The following is a 17360-nucleotide window of genomic DNA, read 5'->3' as shown; positions in this document are numbered from 1 at the left end:
TTCTGCCATGTCTCAGCCTGAGGATAACAAACATTAAATTTGTGTTTCTTCTAAAAAGGGAGTAAAAACAGATTAATAATAACTTTAGAAAAATATAGCATTGATATCAAATATTGTATATATAAGATATAACAAAAACACAGTTGTCAAATAATTCAAAATGTTAAATACCTCAGGGGATCCCATTGATCAAAATTGTCTTTGGCATTAGGAGAAACCTTAAAGAAATTAAACCTTGTCTATCACAATACATTGAGATGTTTAATTAAGTTCAGTTATTTAATGGAATTTAAGATAGATTTAAGGATACATTTCAAACCCATAGAGAAATTGTCTCTGCTCTGCAGAAACTTAATAAGTGCTGTCCAAGAGAGTAAAACCTACTGTGATTCTAAAAAAATTTAAAAATAAATAAATAATAAATCTTTTTTTTTTAATTTGTATTTATCAGGAACATAAATTTGAAATAAAATTTTCTAATATTCCATTTTGGAGAAGTGTATCAATTTTTTGAGGTTTGTGGTTAACAAAAATCCTTAAAATTTTGAAATATTAAACAAGAGATTTAAGATATACTTTGAACATGTGAATTTTACTTATCAATTTAATTGTTTCATTTATTATAATCATGATGATCTATATTAATAAGGATTCAGAAAGATAGAACTCTTGAATACATTGTTTCTGGAAAGTAAGGTGGCATCGTATATCCAAAGTCTTAACCCCGACAATAATAAAAGCTATATTGTATTTTTTATGAGAGATTATATTCTTAATAAGGTGTTGTAAGAAATATTTAGTTACATTGATAAAATTGTGAAAAACTATGTTCAAAACTATGTTGCAGTACTGTCTATAATATTAACAATGAAAAAGTTGACTCTCAGAAATAGTAATTTTTAAACTGTGGTCCATCATATCTGGGACATAAAATTATGAAGCTATTTAAAATTACATTTTGAAGGTGGTTAATTAAAAAAAAGGACACTGAATAGTACACTTGGTGTATATATGTAGATATAAATAAAGAGGTACATTTAGATGTATGAATGCATATCATTAGAGATCTATCTCTAACTTGAAGATGAATCCTTTACCCTCGTCAAAAAAGAGGCACCTGAAAACTCTCCCAAATTCTCTAAGTAGTTGGTTGGGAGAAATGGTTACATTGATTATCATCTAAGAGGGATTGAGACTCCTTGAGACTGTTCCTCAAATAAAAGGCAAATAGAGGTTGAAGCATTCTATTCTGGGCCTTCCCTTCTAGACAGCAGAGGGAGTATACTCTTGACCTCTATGCATATGTGTAATGAAATTTAAGTGAAGAGGTTTGGAACTAGAACATAACTTGCTATCTTCACCATATCTTGAACAAACTTTAAATAGAGGAAACAAATCAATTTCTTGAAGTTATGATTGTTTTCATTACCTGGCAAAGAACAACAACAAAACAGAACAAAATACCTGGGTTATTTGCCTGCTTCTTCCTAATATTCTAGGCTGATAATCAGAAACTATTTCATGACAACCCCAAAACAAATCCAAAATAATTCATTTCATTCTCTGAGCACAGAGTTCACAAGTCCTGACTGGCCATGACCATCTGGCAGGCACATTAATGCAACCCTCAGCCTTGGTAGGACAATGAAGGAGCTCTTCCATGATCATAAATTCTTGATTTCATGAAAGAAACTGGTCTGAAAGGTGTTAGGAGGAAACAGAAAGAGAGAGAGAGAGAGAAGAGAGCTACCATCTGCTTATTCTATATTTTTTCATACATACCCTTGTTTGATGTTAAAGAAAAAATTGTTCTAAATTCACTATTGAGTGTTTCTGAATATTGAAAAGCAAAAGCATTTTAAACAGTAACTGCATACAAATAGAAGCCTTGTTAAAACATTCTCTAATTAGAAGAGAGATGAGTTCAATATATCTTTAAAATAATTGTTGACAGGGAACATTTTCTATTTTCATTTCTATTTTCAAGTAACTAGATGCTGGTTCTAGCTAGCGAACTTGAGTGACAGACATTTTCTCGCTGGTGCTGAAGATATGAAAATGTGTAAGCAGACAGAGACTTATACTGTAATTTAAGCTCCTGGGAAATGGGATCCTTAGGCCCCCAAACAATTACTAATCTCTATGGTATAAAAAAATAAAATAAAATAAAGCTTAAAAATTAAACCTAGACTACATGTGATATAGCAGAAATAAGATTCATCTCTATGGCATATCATCAGGAAATTCATTTTTTAAATTATCCCAATTTAGGAAATGACTCTTTAAAACCAAACATGCCTCTTTCTGTATTTCATGGTGTTATGTTATCACAAGTGTCATATGTGTGGGATACAGCTCATAAGGCGATTATGAAATAACATGAAGATTTCTTAGGAATTCTTCCTTTCTCATAACATGATAGAATCCCCTATATTCTTTTTTTTAAAGATTTATTTATTTGACAGACAGAGGTCACAGAGAAAGAAAGAGAGAGAGAGAGAGGAGGAAGCAGGCTCCCTCCTGAGCAGAAAACCCAACTTGGGGCTTGATCCCATGACCCTGGGATCATGACCTGAGCCAAAGGCAGAGGCTTTAACCCACTAAGCCACCCAGATACCCCGAGAATCCCCTATATTCTTATAAGACACAGTGACTAATGCTATATCAGAATTCTTCTACACACTGTAAAATTAATGATGTTAGTTGTCATAAATATTGACAAAAATACTGTCTACTATAGAATAGATCACACTTACTGAGCCCTTTGTAGGTGCTGGAAACTGTTCTAAATATTATGCAAGTATTAATTCCTTTTAGCTTCCTAGTAACTAGCCAGGAAACAGTTTGGGTTTCATGACTATCTTACAAAGGAGAGGATTGAGACACAGATAGTGGCCACTTGGATCACCTCAAAATAAATAGCCAATGAAAGCAATTACAGCCCTCTGGTTTTTCCACTCATAGGAATGTATGAACACAAGAACAAACCAGAGAGATTTCTGAGGTTTCATTTTTTCAGTGCATGTCCAATGCTGGAAGCCATTGAATGAGACTACATCAATTCTCTTGTCTAAATGTGTTCTTCTTCTGACTTCATAATATCAATCTAGGCCACAGGATTCTATTTGTTTGTGTGTATCGCTGGCTGTACACATACATTTTTAAAAGTATATGTGGTCAAAAGTAATCTAAAGCAAATAAATTTGTGCACACTCAACTACCACATAATATGTTCCTAAAATTGCTGTGCCAAAGATAACAGCCAAGGCTGAGGAGACATTCCCTTTGGTTTTCCATTCCCAAATTACCTTTCACAATTAACAAAAGAAAAGACAAATTCTCACCAACTCTCTTTTTTGGAGTTGCCCCATGAGTAAAAATCTGTGGGCCAAAGGAAAGAAAGAGCTGTGATTACTGGTGGTGTTCTTAAGGCCATTGTTCATGTTTTAGTTCCTCATTCAGGGTACCTGCAACTAACTCACGGCATGCATCTCTCCCTCTTTCCATCTTACACAATCTGTTTCAGATTACAACTTCTATAAATACCTAGTGAAATATTTGGCCTATTTAAAAATTTTTTACTTGGTCTTCTATGTTCTATTAGTATGTGTTCTTTATATATTATGGGCACAAATCCTTCCTCAGATTAATAATCTGCATTTTTACTCTCAAATTTAAGTCTGTGATCTGTTCGAGTTAATGTCCATGTATGGTGAGAGGTAAGATTGAAATGTATCTTTCTTGTGGCCACTGCCATCTTGGCCTTGAATGGCTGGGCAGCTGCTTATGGTCTGAATGCTGAGGCTCAGCAGTGGGCATGGACTCTTGCTGGGGCTGGCCCTGGCAGCAGTGGCATGGTGGATGGGTTATTGGATTGGTGTCATTGGCTTTCACTTTTTCTTTTCAGAGGAGCTGGCCTGCTAACATGGCGGCTCTGGAGACCCTGGCCTCAACTTGGCGTTGTTTTGCCGCATCTATGATATTTCAGTCTGTGAGTACTGAGAGTAGACACCCTGCATAGATTGAAGTAATTTCCTCTATGTCTACCTTACTGGTAAATTTTATCTTGAATGGATGCTGATTGGATTGGTGTCAAATAACTTTTCTGTATCTATAAGGTGGCCATGTGTTTTTTGTTGCCTTTTATTGTATGTAAATGATGTATTACATTGTTTTTTTTTAAAGATTTTATTTATTTATTTGACAGAGATGATAAGTAGGCAGAGAGGCAGGCAGAGGGAGAGAGAGAGAGGAGGAAGCAGGCTCCCCGCCAAGCAGAGATCCCTAAGCGGGGCTAGATCCCAGGACCCTGGAATCATGACCTGAGCTAAAGGCAGAGGCTTTAACCCACTGAACCAACCAGGTGCCCCTACATTGCTTTTCGTAAATTAAACCAACCTTGCATTTCTGGGGTAAATCTCACTTGATCATGGTTCATAATCCTTTTATATGTTTTAGTGCATTTATTTTATTTTACTATTGGATATAATATGTTTTGAGAATTCTTGTGTTTGTATGCATGAGAGATATTGGTTTGTGTTTTCTTTCTACCTTGTCTTTGTTTGGCTTTGGTAAAAGGGGAATACTGGCATAATCACATGAACTACAAAGAGCATGATGTCTTGTATGTTCTCTATGAGTTTATTAACAATTGGTACTAATGCTTATATACTTAATTTAGTAAAAGCAACTGGTGAAGAAGTCTGTGTCTGCATATTGGTAGGGGAGGGAGGGAATATTGCATTACAAATTGAACTTATTCTTACATATCTACTCAGCTTTCCTATTTCTTTATGGGTTTTGGTAAATTAAGCTATTTCAGATTTGTCTGTCTAATCTAAGTTGACCTAAATGTTGGCATGAAATTATTTATACTGTTCATTATACTCGTTTTAATTTACTCAACTTTACTCTCATCAATTTTTTATTTTCAGCATAACAGTGTTCATTATTTTTGCACCACACCCAGTGCTCCATGCAATCCGTGCCCTCTCTAATACCCACCGTCTGGTACCCTGACCTCCCACCCCCCACCCCTTCAAAACCCTCAGATTGTTTTTCAGAGTCCATAGTCTCTCATGGTTCACCTCCCCTTCCAATTTTCCCCAACTCCCTTCTCCTCTCTAACTCCCCATGTCCTCCATGCTATTTGTTATGCTCCACAAATAAGTGAAACCATATGATACTTGTATTAATTTTGTTTCTTGTTTCCTTTTCTCTTAGTAATTGTAGCAAAAATTTTGTCAATTATATTAATCTTTTCACGGTACAAACTCATTGATCTCTTCTGCTCTTCACCTTCCTACTTTATTGGTTTGTACTCTGGTCTTTATTATCATATTATTAACTTTGTCCTTTTTAATTTTTTTTTTTTTTTTACTTTCTTAATGTGGATGCTATGTTTCTAGTTTCAAGAGTTTTCCTTTTTTCTTTTTTTTTTTTAATATTTTTTATTTATTTATCTGACAGACAGAGATCACAAGAGGCAGAGAGGCAGGCAGAGAGAGAGGAGAAAGCAGGCTCAGAGCAGAGAGCCCGATGCAGGTCTCGATCCAGGATCCTGGGATCACGACCTGAGTCGAAGGCAGAGGCTTTAACCCACTGAGCCACTCAGGTGCCCCAAAAGTTTTCCTTTTTTCTAATATAGTTATTTGAATACTTATATTTCCTTGTAAACACTAGGAAGAATCTATTAAAATTTTATAGTTTGGTTTTCATTTTCATCATTGACTTCAGTCAAAGCAATATAATATTTCTGCTACTTTTCTACAAGTGTTCTATAAGAGTTAAAATCAAGTAAGTGACACTGTGTAAAGGAAGGCAGTTTCACAAATGTGAATACACTCAAATATGTAAAGTAGTGTGGGATATAATTATATACCCAAATTTGTGAAGTTGATTTTAATCCATTACTGTAAATTTAAAATCATATCACCATCCCAAATTACTTCATGAACCAATGTAAGACTACCGTGCACTTTATACATTACCTTCAACAAAAACAGCTAGTCTTTTTCTCTCAATAACTTACTGAACTAATTTGGAATTTATCCAAAAATGAATACAGAACAAAGGATATATACATTTTCAAGCAAAATTAATGACAGAAGAAAGATAAATATGACATAAAGTTTTCGAAAAGTAGGGACCTGTACCTATGAGGCTGTCTTATAATAAATATTACTAGTACTAGAGAAATTTAATCCTTCCTAATAGTCACAATAATCTAAGTTTGACAACTTATTTATATATATTATAATTAAAAATAAGTTAATTTCAAATGACATTTAAGAAAAACAAATGGCTCTCAATATTTTTTAAATTTTTGTTTATTTATTTGAGACAGAGAGAGAAAGAGAGCATTAACGGGGGGAGGGTCCGAGAGACAGGGAAAAGTAGACACCACCCTGCTCAGGGAGCCTGAGACAGGGCTTTATTCCAGGACCCTGAGGTCATGACCTGAACCAAAGGCAGACACTTAACTGACTGAGCCACACAGGCACCCCTGAATGGCTCTCAAAATTTTAAAGATTTTATTTATTTATTTATTTGACAGAGAGAAATCACAAGTAGATGGAGAGGCAGGCAGAGAGAGAGAGAGAAGCAGGCTCCCTGCTGAGCAGAGAACCCGATGCGGGACTCGATCCCAGGACCCTGAGATCATGACCTGAGCCGAAGGCAGCGGCTTAACCCACTGAGCCACCCAGGCGCTCAATATTTTAAAGAAATCTACTTAATTATTTTATGAAGACTACCTAAGGAGTTCTGATGAAGGGAATTGAGATATGAATTTTATCAAATGGCCATATAAATTAATAATATATGTTGATTGATAGGTGATTGAAAAGTAGCATAAAACATAGGACATGAATATATTTTATTCCCAATATTCTGAGAAACAAGTCTATATTTCTAAAATTCTTGTCAATATTTGTATCTTCCACACTAGAATTTTCTGAAAGAATTAAGAATAATAATTTTGTCTTATGCAAATTTTCATTCCTTTCAAGTGCCTATCATGTTCCCTTGTATGCTTATGGCACAAAATAGTAGTTCAAAAATATTATTGAATCACTGACTTAACTGTATATGCTCATCTCATGAACATTGTTTCATGTTCTTTACTCCCAAATAAATCTTGTGTGTTTCTCTCTTATTTCTCCTAAAAATTTGCCCACCCTTCAAGGTCAAGCAAAAGATGCATGCAATGATGAAACAATCTCTGATATCCGCCAATGATTTTGAACTGTGCCTCCCCACCAACCATATTGTGATAATAATACTGGCTTGTGAGTTTCTTGAACATGAGACAATGTATATCTTTCCTTGTCATCTATTTCACTAAATTTAAAATACAAAAGTGATTATTTAACATCTACAACCTATCGGTTAGCAAGGAAGAATAGGGAATAGAACTAGAATTTACTGCACACATTCAGCATGCCAGATTTGTTGTCTACATTTCATCTTCCCCCACATACCACCTTATGAACTACATCATATTATATCCTTTTGTAGATGATAAAAACCGGCTCAGATAAATCAGCTGGTCTGGTTCATATTATCAGGGCCAGGTATAATTTCTCTGACCTAAAATTCATAACTTTCCATTGTAAATACCTGAGGTGATTTTTTTTAATCTGAAGTGATTTTTTTTTTTTTTTTAAATAAAAAATGAGCTTGAGGTGCCTGGGTGGCTCAGTCAGTTGAGTGTCTGACTTTAGCTCAGGTCATGGTCTTAAGGTCATGGGAGAGAGGACATGCTCCCAGCTTAGTGGGGCATCTTCTTGTCCCTCTTCCCCTCCCCCTGCTCATGCTTTTATGCATGTGCTCTCTCTCTCTCAAATGCATAAATAAAATCTTTTATAAAAAATGAGCTTGATACACAGGTTATTCAACGATCACAGAAAGATGGTCTATAATAACAGAAGTAAGTTTTACCAGTACATACATTCAAAATGAACAAAAAAATGTGTTTTTATTATCTGACTGTGTCTTTGATGCCCTTATTTCTCAGGCTGTGATGACGGGGTTCAACATGGGGATCACCACTGTGCAAACACAGATACTGTTTTGTGTGCTTGGGGTTTTGGAGTTATGGCACACAGTAGGAGAAGAGAATGGTGCTGTGGAAAATGCTGATGGCTGTCACGTGTGAAGCTGATAGGTCGAGAAGATTTTGTGGTGCCCAGTTGCTGAATGCATCTGAAGGCTGGTGGCAATGAAAAACACATAAGGCAAGAGAATGAAGAGCAGTGTGTTCACCTCACTAATAGTCGTGGCAGTGAAAAGAAGTAACTGGTTGAGATAAGACTCAAAACAAGAAAAAGACTTTAGCAGAGAGGTGTAACAGAAGAAGTGATGATTTTCAACCACAAAAAGATAATTTGAAAGCAGAACATGTGAGGATCAAGAGACATTCTACTCCCCATGCATGTGATATGGCCACCAGTATGGAACAGGGTTTCTGGGACACAGAAACTGCATAGGGGAAAGGGTTGGGGACGGCCACAAAGCTGTCATATCACATGCCGTTATAGCAGATAGAATTAATGCAATAAGCACAAAGATGACTAAAAAAGAAGTGCATCATGTACCCTGAAAATGCATTTTTACCTCTTTTTTCTTCAAGTTTTTTTTTTTTTTAAGATTTTATTTATTTGGCAAAGAGAGCAAGAGGGCACAAGCAGAGGGAACAGCAGGGGAGAAGGAGAAGCAGGCTCCCCACTGAACAGAGAGCCTGATGCGGGGCTTGATTCCAGGAACCTGGGATCGTGAGCTGAGTGAAGGCAGACGCCCACCAGCTGAGCCACCCAAGAGCCCCTCTTCTTCAAGTTTTTATTTAAATTCCAGTTAGTTAACAAACAGTATAATATTAATTTCAAGTGTAGAATTTAGTGAGTCATCACTTACATGCAACACCTAGTGCTCTTCACAAGCGCCCTCCTTAACACCCTTCACACATTTAAGGCATCCGCCCCACCTCTCCCCTCCAGCAACCCTCAGTTTCTTCTCTATAGTTAAGATTCTGTGTTCTGGTTTGCCTCTCTTTTCTTCCCTCACTACGATCACCTCTTTTGTTTCTTAAATTGCACATATGAGTGAAATCATCAGATATTCGTCTTTCCTTGACAGACATATTCCGCTTACCGTCGTACATTCTATCCCCATCCAAATCATTGCAAAGGGCAGTATTTCATCCTTTCTGATGGCTGAGTAATATTCCATTTTACAGATATCCCACATTTTCTTTATCCATTTATCAGTTGATGGGAAACAGGGCTCCTTCCATAATTTAGCTAGAAAAGGAAATATGTATGTTTTGTACAAGTAGATTAGAATCCCACTGACATGTGACAGTATTTTATCCACAATGGAGAGTTAGAATGGAGAAACAAAATAAAAGCAAGCAAAAAACAAAATGTGTGATGAGCAACCTAAGCCAGAAATGCGGGTGCTGGTGGTAGTGGTTATTCAGTGATGGAAAGTTTGAAGAGGGACAAATGCAAGTGAATTAAAAGGAATCACTCAGAACTCTCTACTTCCTGGCTTTTCCTTCCACTCAAACACTACAGGCTACCCATTTACCCTTCCACCAGCCTCCACTTTGGGACCCTGAGTTCTGTTAAGAAAATATTTTCTAGGAAATATTTTCTAGGAAAATATTTTGGAGCTCAACACTTTTCTGAGAGCTGCTTTTACATCCTTGTTCCTCAAGCTGTAGATGAGGGGGTTCAGCATGGGAATCACTATGGTGTAGAACACCGTGGCCACCTTGTCAGTATCCACACTGTTGCCAGAACTGGGCCGGCAATAAATGAAAAGAATAGTTCCATGGAAGACAAGGATGGCTGTGAGGTGGGAGGCACAGGTGGAAAAGGCTTTGTGTCTTCCCTCTGCAGAGCGCATCCTCAGGATGGTGATGAGGATAAGTGAGTAGGAAGTGAGGATGATCACGATGGTGGTGATCTCATTGAAGGTGGCCAGGATGTACAGCAGCAGCTCATTGACAGAGACATCAGAGCAAGCAAGTGATAAGAGAGGGGGTAGATCACAAAAGAAGTGATCAATCACATTTGATCTATAGGATGGGATCTCAAGAACTAAACACAAGTGGATCAGAGAACACACCATCCCAGAGAGGTAGCATAAAGACACCAGCTCCATACAGAGATCCCAGGACATGGTGACCATGTACAGCAGTGGGTTGCAGATGGCCACAAAACGGTCATAGGCCATCACAGCCAGCAGGAAAACCTCAGTTACCACACACGTGCAAAACAAATAGAACTGCACCATGCATCCCAGGAAGGAGATGGTTTTTTCCCTGTATAAGATATTGGACAGCATCTTTGGCACGATGATCGTGGAGTAGCAAAAATCCACAAAGGACAAGTGGCTGAGGAAAAAGTACATGGGAGTGTGAAGTTGAGAGCTGACCTGAATCACTGCAATCATGCCTAGATTTCCGCAAACTGTGACTCCATAGATGAGGAGGAACAGCAGGAAGAGGAAGACTTTCAGCTCAGGGGCATCTGTTAATCCAAGAAGGATGAACTCAGTCATATTGGTGCAGTTTTCCTTCTCCATGTTTCCACTTTATTGACGTTGGAGAAAATATTAATAGTTACTCTCCATTATATGATCCCAAATTCAATTTTTGACCGTCTTCTAAAAAAATATGATAACAAGTATTTTAGGTAATGTTTTCAGTGAAGAAATAGGACCTTGCTTTCCTGCAGGCATTGTGGCAAAGATGCACAAGACACCACTTTAATTCACAGATCACACAAAAACATTCACATCCCGAACAGTTTATATGCCTCCTTAAACGAGGCCTACACAATTCAGAGCTTGAAATTGAATCATTGGGAAGACATCAAACATTATTTAATTAGCCATATTGTTGAAACTCAAATCCCTCTTTCCTGGCAGAATGTTTAATGAGTACTGGGAATATTAAGATCTCAGGAAATAATTTTTTAAAATACACAGAATTCTCTGTTTTCCACAGAAATAATGAAAAGTCTATGTATTTAAGATTGTTAATTCACAAGTGTTCATTTTTTATCACTATGTTTTAAATAGAGAAGTAGCTTTTATGTTCCTTACTGGCATTTTTTCTGTAAAATTAGCACAGTGATTTTGTTAATTATGCTATTCAATGCCAGCCATTTTTCAGGGAACTGGCCCTGGATTCAAACTTCTTATAACTATGACTCTGAAGCCTTATAATGACCTTTGACAAATACGTTCACTGCTTTAAATCTATTTGAGGAACTAATCAGAAATGTACGATGAAAGTATTAAATGTTTGGTGGTGCATTGCAACATTATTTGTGATAGTAAAACTCAGAAAAAAAGTGTCAAACAAGAGGGAAATGGTCAAAGCTATGGTACCTATATATTATGCAAAACTATGCAGCTATTAAGGGGATATTTTTGAAGAACATTTAATGACCTGACAAATAGCTATGATAAAATGGCAAGTTAAAAAGCAGTAAGCCAGGGGCACCTGGGTGGCTTAGTGGGTTAAAGCCTCTGGCTTTGGCTCAGGGCATGATCCCAGCATCCTGCTTCCCTCTCTCTCTCTCTACCTGCCTCTCTGCCTACTTGTGATCTCTGTCTGTCAAATAAACAAATAAAATCTTAAAAAAAAAAAAAAAAGGAAGGGCCGATCCTTAAAAAAACAAAAAAACAGTAAGCCAGATGGCACAGATAGAATATTATATACATGTATACATAAGTTGCTTTGAGTATTTAATGCTCATGAAATCCATCAAACCTAAATATTTTATTCTAATCATTTGGAAAAAAAATGTAGAAACTTGCCTTAATTCACAACATGGAGACACATTGATTATTCCTGGAACAAACAGAGTCTACACTAAAATTCAATGAGGTCAGGCATTTCTTCTTTTTTGTTTGTTTGTTTGTTTTTTCAAAAAAGGTATGAAATTTAAAATCATTTTTTATATGATTTCAAAGTTAAAGCATATGTGCCTTAAGAAATCTCAGTCTGAAAACAAAGTTATTCTGATAATATGGTTTTCTCTCTTCAATAGCCAACAGAAGTCAGTTGTCTCTTTCTCAGTTCAACGTAGCATATAATTTTGAAAACCCCACTCGTTTTCAAGACTAAAGGTGAAAAATCAGACTCTTGATTACTATTTATAGAGAAGTGCCTCTTAACCAGCAGCGATTTTGATCCCTCTGGGACATTTGGCTCTCTGAAGACGTTATTGGTTTTGACAATAGAAAGGAGTGCTAGTGACATCTAGTGGCTAGAGCTAGGCTTGCTGCTGGACATGCTAAGCTGCCCAAGGGAGCCCCAAACCCCACTTCCCTTCACACACATACCAAGAACACATGCAGACACAAAAATAGTATGTGGCTCAAAAGGTCCATAGTTCCGAGGTTAGGACACCTGCTGTGGAAGGACATTTCTAAGTGTGATTTCCAAGAATGAAATAATTCCTTTCCTTTCTGCTTCAGAGGTGGTCCCTACTTCTGTGTCCCTCCACAAACAGTCCGGAGGACTCTTTCCTGCTATTCTCAGCATCAGAGTGACCATGAGGGGTATCTCCATGTGGTCTTTGCCAGACTCCATGGATGGAGTCAGTGTGAGCGAGGGGAAAAGGAAAGGAGGGGGCAAGACATTCTTCCCTACTTGCTTATACTCTTTTCCCTCTTATTCCAGCACCTGTTACAAGGTATTTGGTCATGCAGATTAGACTATTTCCATTCCTCATTGAGACTGTTTCTCAATACACAAAGAAAAAAGATGTTTTCATAAGGGAATAATCCAAACATGGCATTTCTTAAAATACTTTCTAATTAAGAAAGAGCAAAACACAGGGTTTTTTTTTTAACTTTTATTTATTTATTTATTTATTTAATTTCTTCTCAGTGTTCCACAATTCATTGTTTATGCAGCACACCCAGTGCTCCATGCAATACGTGCCCTCCACAATACCCACCACCAGGCTCACCCAACCCCCTACCCCCCTTCCCTCCAAAACCCTCAGTTAGTTCCTCAGAGTCCACTGTCTAACACAGGTTTTTTAAAAAATATGTTTAATACTAGTGTCTTCCTCTACAGTTCCTCATTCTCATATACATGGCTATAATATTTTATATTATTTTATTTTATGAGAAAAAGAAAAGAGAGAAAAATCTTCCAGCTTCCAGAAAATATCATTTAGTGAAGTGCAACTAACCTCTGTGTAAATATTGCTTCCTCCCTTTCTGAAGATGCTATCGTGGAAAGGTTTATGCTTTTGTGTGTATGTATTTCTGGGACTCATATTCCCTAAGGTCTCCAAAGTAATTAATGATATCTGTAGCATATAAATCAGATATCAAGAAAACCATACTATCCTGACACTCAAACAACTAATGACCTCTATGAAGTATAAACAAGGAGAAAGGCTCTCCCAGCTTGTAATATCCCATATTACAATTCAATAAGTTTCCTTCCAGAGTTCACGATAAAATTGCAGAGAAATGCATGCTAGATCCAAGCATTGCTTTGAGGACTGGGCATCATGAAATCTGTGTAGTCATGAAATATATGAACAGGCCTTATAAACTTTGCCTGTGCTATACTCAAAAGCTCTTTCTTGGAAGGCATGTGGTCTGAAGTCAAACCAGAATTCTGCCAAATGCCAGAAATGGGTGGGAATAACAAGCCTCCTCTCCTGAGAACAGTAATAAATGCTCACATACACTGAACACTTTCTCTGTCCTAGGTACTGTTCTGAATACAACTATTAACACATTTTGTTTATAAAAATAAGTGAGATCAGTATAGTTATGCCCATTTACAATAAGGTGACTGAGGCCCAGACTGTTCTAACTTGCCCAAAGTCACACCCAAAAGTCACAGATAAAATGAGGCCATATGCTGCTTTTTGATCTGTGGCACCAATATGACCACGTGAGGAAGAGCAGAGCTTCTGATCATGCTGGGACAGCAGCATCTCCCTTCTGGATGCCAGATGCTATTAAACAGAATTGGCACAAGGATTTCCCCCAGCTCTGCTCCTTTACTGGCTGTAGAATGCCTCCTAACCCAACGGGGTACAAACCACAGCCTGTGTTTGTATTCTTGCATATAATCACACATTTCAAGAACTCCATGGATTTAATTAGTTACAGATAATCATTTTTCAGATTTTCATTATATTACATGGATTTTCCTAAAATGGATTCATCTGATAATTCCCTGAGTTTGAGATATTTTTCTGGGTGTATTTTTCACCTACCACTCATACCCTGTTGTCTCTAAAATTCTGTCCATCCTGTCATCCAAAGCCAAGATCAGACAAAAGCTATTTTTGAAGGCATTACTCTAAAACCCTGAAATGGACTTGAACTTTTCTTTCTTTCAAACACCATGGCCGCCTTCTTCACTGTCTTACTGTCAACACTGGATTTTGTATTCCTTGAAGATGGAGACCGTGTCTCATTTTAACTGCTACTTGGATTTTTGTGAGATAAATTCACATGTTTATTGAGAGCCAAGTGTACTGCAGGTATGTTATAAGAAAGGGCAATGAAATTAATCTTTATTGAGATCATACAAAGTATTCTACATGGTATCTATATTATCATTTGGTCTTCACAATCAGATAAGAGCTAGATTATGTTACAATTTTGTAGATTAAAATCTAAAGATGAGAGAGGCTATTCTTTTGTTTGTTTATTTGTTTTTTGTTTGTTTTTGTTTTTTCCCAGTGAGCAAGAGACAAGGGTAGTCTCTTTGAATCAAAATCCACATCCTTCCCATTGTACCTTAACTCTTCATTAATTTTAAAGTTATCTTTACAATCAACCTTTATGGGCACACTGTATTTACATCTCAGGCATAAATGCTACTAAAATCATATGCTCAAAAAGAAAAGACTTTAGTGCCCATTAACTTGCCAACTGTACCCTTGACATCCTTATTTCTCAGACTGTAGATCAGGGGATTCAACATGGGGATCACCACGGTGTAAAACACAGATGCCACTTTGACTGTGTGTCTGGAGTTCTTGGAGTTGGGCACACAGTAGAGGAAGAGGATGGTCCCATGGAAGATGGTGATGGCGGTCAGGTGGGAGGCACAGGTGGAGAAGGCTTTGCGGCGACCACTGGCCGAACGCATCTTGAGGATGGTGACAATGATAAATACGTAAGACAAGAGAATGATGAGCAGTGTGCTGACCTCATTGAAGGTGGCAAAAATGAAAAGCAACAACTGGTTGATATAAGTATCAGAGTAAGACACGGAGAGCAATGCAGAGAACTCACAGAAGAAGTGATTGATTGTGTTGAAACCCTGAAAAGATAATTTGATAGCAGAGCATGTGAGTATCAAGGAACATGCTACTCCCCATGTATATGATCCGACCACCAGCATGGCACAGAGTTTTCCGGTCATGGCAACTGTGTAGAGCAGAGGGTTGCAAATGGCCACAAAGCGATCATAGGCCATCACAGCTAATAAAAAGGATTCAGTTACCACAAAGGTACAAAAGAAAAAGAATTGTACTACACATCCTGAAAATGAAATGGTTCTGTCTTGTACAGTCAGGTTTTCCAGGGCCTTGGGAGCAATGATGGAGGAGTAGCAGAAATCCACAAATGAGAGGTGGCTGAGGAAGAAGTACATGGGGGTGTGCAGTTTGGGGTTAATCTTGATTATGACTATCATTCCAATATTCCCTACAACAGTGACACTATATATGGTCATAAAAATCAAGAAGAGGGGGACTTGCAGCTCTGGATAATCTGAGAAGCCCAGGAGGGTGAATGTAGCCCCACTTTTATTTCTCTCTGACAGTAACATGATGGTTTCTGCTTGTCAGAATCTGAATTGGTCCTGAAAACAAAATTATTAAGGAGAGTGAGGATATGAGAAGTTTGCTTAGCTACCCTTTAGCAAGAGTAGAAAAGGAAGCAAAATATCTTTTCACAGTTTCTCTGTGCTATGTGTTTATTATGCAAGGTATGCTAAAGGTTTTATTTTTTAAAAGATTTTATTTATATATTTGACAAAGAGAGAGAGAAAGATCACAAGTGGGAAGCAGGCTCCCCGCTGAACAAAGAGCCTCATGTGGGGCTCAATCCTAGGACCCTGATATCATGACCTGAGCCGAAGGCAGAGGTCTAACCCACTGAGCCACCCAGGTGCCCCTTTTTAAAACAATGAAAATCATTTTTAAAATTTTCTTTAAGTAAAAAAGCAATACAATTACTGACTTAAAAATGTGTAAGTTCTCAACTGTAATGTTTAATATTTACAAAGAAGAATATGAGATAAAGGGATTTATGGTTATTTTAAATCAAATCTTCCTATAGCACATTTAACTGTCCTTGAACATTATAAATTCATAAATGGTATGGCTAGCATAATATGATGATTGATTCTGCCGGTCCTAAAAACAGTACAAAAATGACAAATTTCCAAACAAATTAATTTTTGTCAGGTTCATACTGTGACATGAAGAATAAACACCCTCTTTGACCTTGACTGCAGGAACTTCTTGCAAGACATGTCTCCAAAGGCAAGGGAAACAAAAGCAAAGATAAACTATTGGGCCTTCATCAAGATAAAAAGCCTCTGCACAGCAAAGGAAACTGTCAAAAAAACTAAAAGGGAACTTGCAGAATTGGAGAAGATATTTGCAAATGGCATAACACATAAAAGGCTGGTATCCAAGATCTATAAAAAACTTCTCAAACTCAACACCTTCCCCCAAAAAATAATTCAGTCAAGAAATGGGCAGAAGACATGAACAGACACTTCTCCAAAGAAGATAGACAAATGGCTAGCAGACACATGAAAAAATGCTCCACAGCACTTGCCATCATGAAAATACAAATCAAAACCACAATGAGATACCACCTTACACCAGGTAGTGAAAAGAAGGGACACATGTACCCCAATGTTTATAGTATTGATGTCCACAATAGTCAAACTGTGGAAGGAGCTGAGATGTCCATATCAGCTGATGATTTTATATATATATATATATATATATATATATATATATATATATCTCATAAGATGTGGTTTATATATACAATGGAAAATTATGCAGCAATCAGAAAGGATGAGTACTGACCATTTGCATTGACATGGATGGGACTGGAGGGGATTATGCTAAATGAAATAAGTCAAGCAGAGAAAGACAATTAGTTTCACTCATATGTGGAATATAAGGAATAGCACAGAGGACCATAGGGAAGGGAATGAAAACTGAATGTGAAGAAATCAGAGAAAGAGAGAGAGAAACCATGAGAGACTCTGGACTCCAGGAAACAAACTGAGGGTTGTAGAAGGGAGGGAGGTGGGGAGATGGGGTAACTGG

At 37.2% G+C, this 17360-nt stretch overlaps 2 protein-coding genes across 2 annotated transcripts; both read right to left on the bottom strand.

Annotated features, from left to right (window-relative positions):
- Positions 1–9654: 9654 nt before the first annotated feature.
- Positions 9655–10590, bottom strand: LOC122914403 (olfactory receptor 5L1-like). The gene has a single exon (XM_044261017.1). It carries the CDS (start codon positions 10588–10590, stop codon positions 9655–9657), a length of 936 nt encoding a protein of 311 aa, XP_044116952.1.
- A 4303-nt stretch (positions 10591–14893) lies between these two features.
- Positions 14894–15835, bottom strand: LOC122914402 (olfactory receptor 5D18). The gene has a single exon (XM_044261016.1). It carries the CDS (start codon positions 15833–15835, stop codon positions 14894–14896), a length of 942 nt encoding a protein of 313 aa, XP_044116951.1.
- Between the last annotated feature and the right edge of the window lie 1525 nt (positions 15836–17360).

Source organism: Neovison vison, chromosome 7, assembly GCF_020171115.1.
Source record: "Neovison vison isolate M4711 chromosome 7, ASM_NN_V1, whole genome shotgun sequence".
Lineage (NCBI taxonomy): Eukaryota > Metazoa > Chordata > Mammalia > Carnivora > Mustelidae > Neogale > Neogale vison.
The sequence above is the reverse complement of the archived record's forward strand: the minus strand, read 5'-3'. Positions and strand labels throughout refer to the sequence as shown.